At 48.2% G+C, this 514-nt stretch overlaps 1 protein-coding gene across 1 annotated transcript in view; it reads left to right on the top strand.

Moving 5' to 3' along the window:
- The window catches only part of LOC119585618 (multiple epidermal growth factor-like domains protein 6), a gene marked incomplete in the record, with an annotated part of 108,922 nt that overhangs the window by 103,358 nt on the left and 5,050 nt on the right, over window positions 1–514 (top strand). Inside the window, 2 exon segments of the mRNA XM_037934286.1 lie at window positions 67–168; window positions 340–495. Of these exon segments, the coding sequence (XP_037790214.1) occupies window positions 67–168; window positions 340–495 (258 nt within the window).

Here is a 514-nt window from a genome sequence, read left to right as displayed (position 1 = left end):
GAAACCAAAGCATTTTCTCCAGTTTTCTTCAAAGATTCTTGAACATCTATTTGTTCTGTCCTTAAGCCTGCCTCGATGGAACGTACGGGTCAGGATGTGCCATGAACTGCAGCTGCGCCAACGGTGCCAAGTGCGATCACATATCTGGCGCCTGCATGTGCACACCAGGTAAGTAATTCAAAATGGTGCATGTAATGGATATAATTGTAATGTACAAGAGAATGCTAGAATATATACGCTGTATTAGCAGTTTCTCAATTTACTTAAGAAAATAAACCATTGTTGTCAGTGTATGTATTTTCTCTATTTCTAAAACACTCATACACACTCTGCTATCAGGCTGGCGTGGAACTTTCTGCTCGCGGCCTTGTCCCGACGGCTTCTGGGGCCAGGACTGCCGCTCCCACTGCGGCTGTAGCGTGGGTGCGACTTGCGACCCCACCACTGGCGCGTGTGTCTGTCCGCCGGGCAAACATGGCCAGTACTGTTCTAAAAGTAAGTCCCCCCGCCAGAC

The sequence above is a fragment of the Penaeus monodon genome, chromosome 20 (genome assembly GCF_015228065.2).
Source record: "Penaeus monodon isolate SGIC_2016 chromosome 20, NSTDA_Pmon_1, whole genome shotgun sequence".
NCBI lineage: Eukaryota > Metazoa > Arthropoda > Malacostraca > Decapoda > Penaeidae > Penaeus > Penaeus monodon.
The sequence above is the reverse complement of the archived record's forward strand: the minus strand, read 5'-3'. Positions and strand labels throughout refer to the sequence as shown.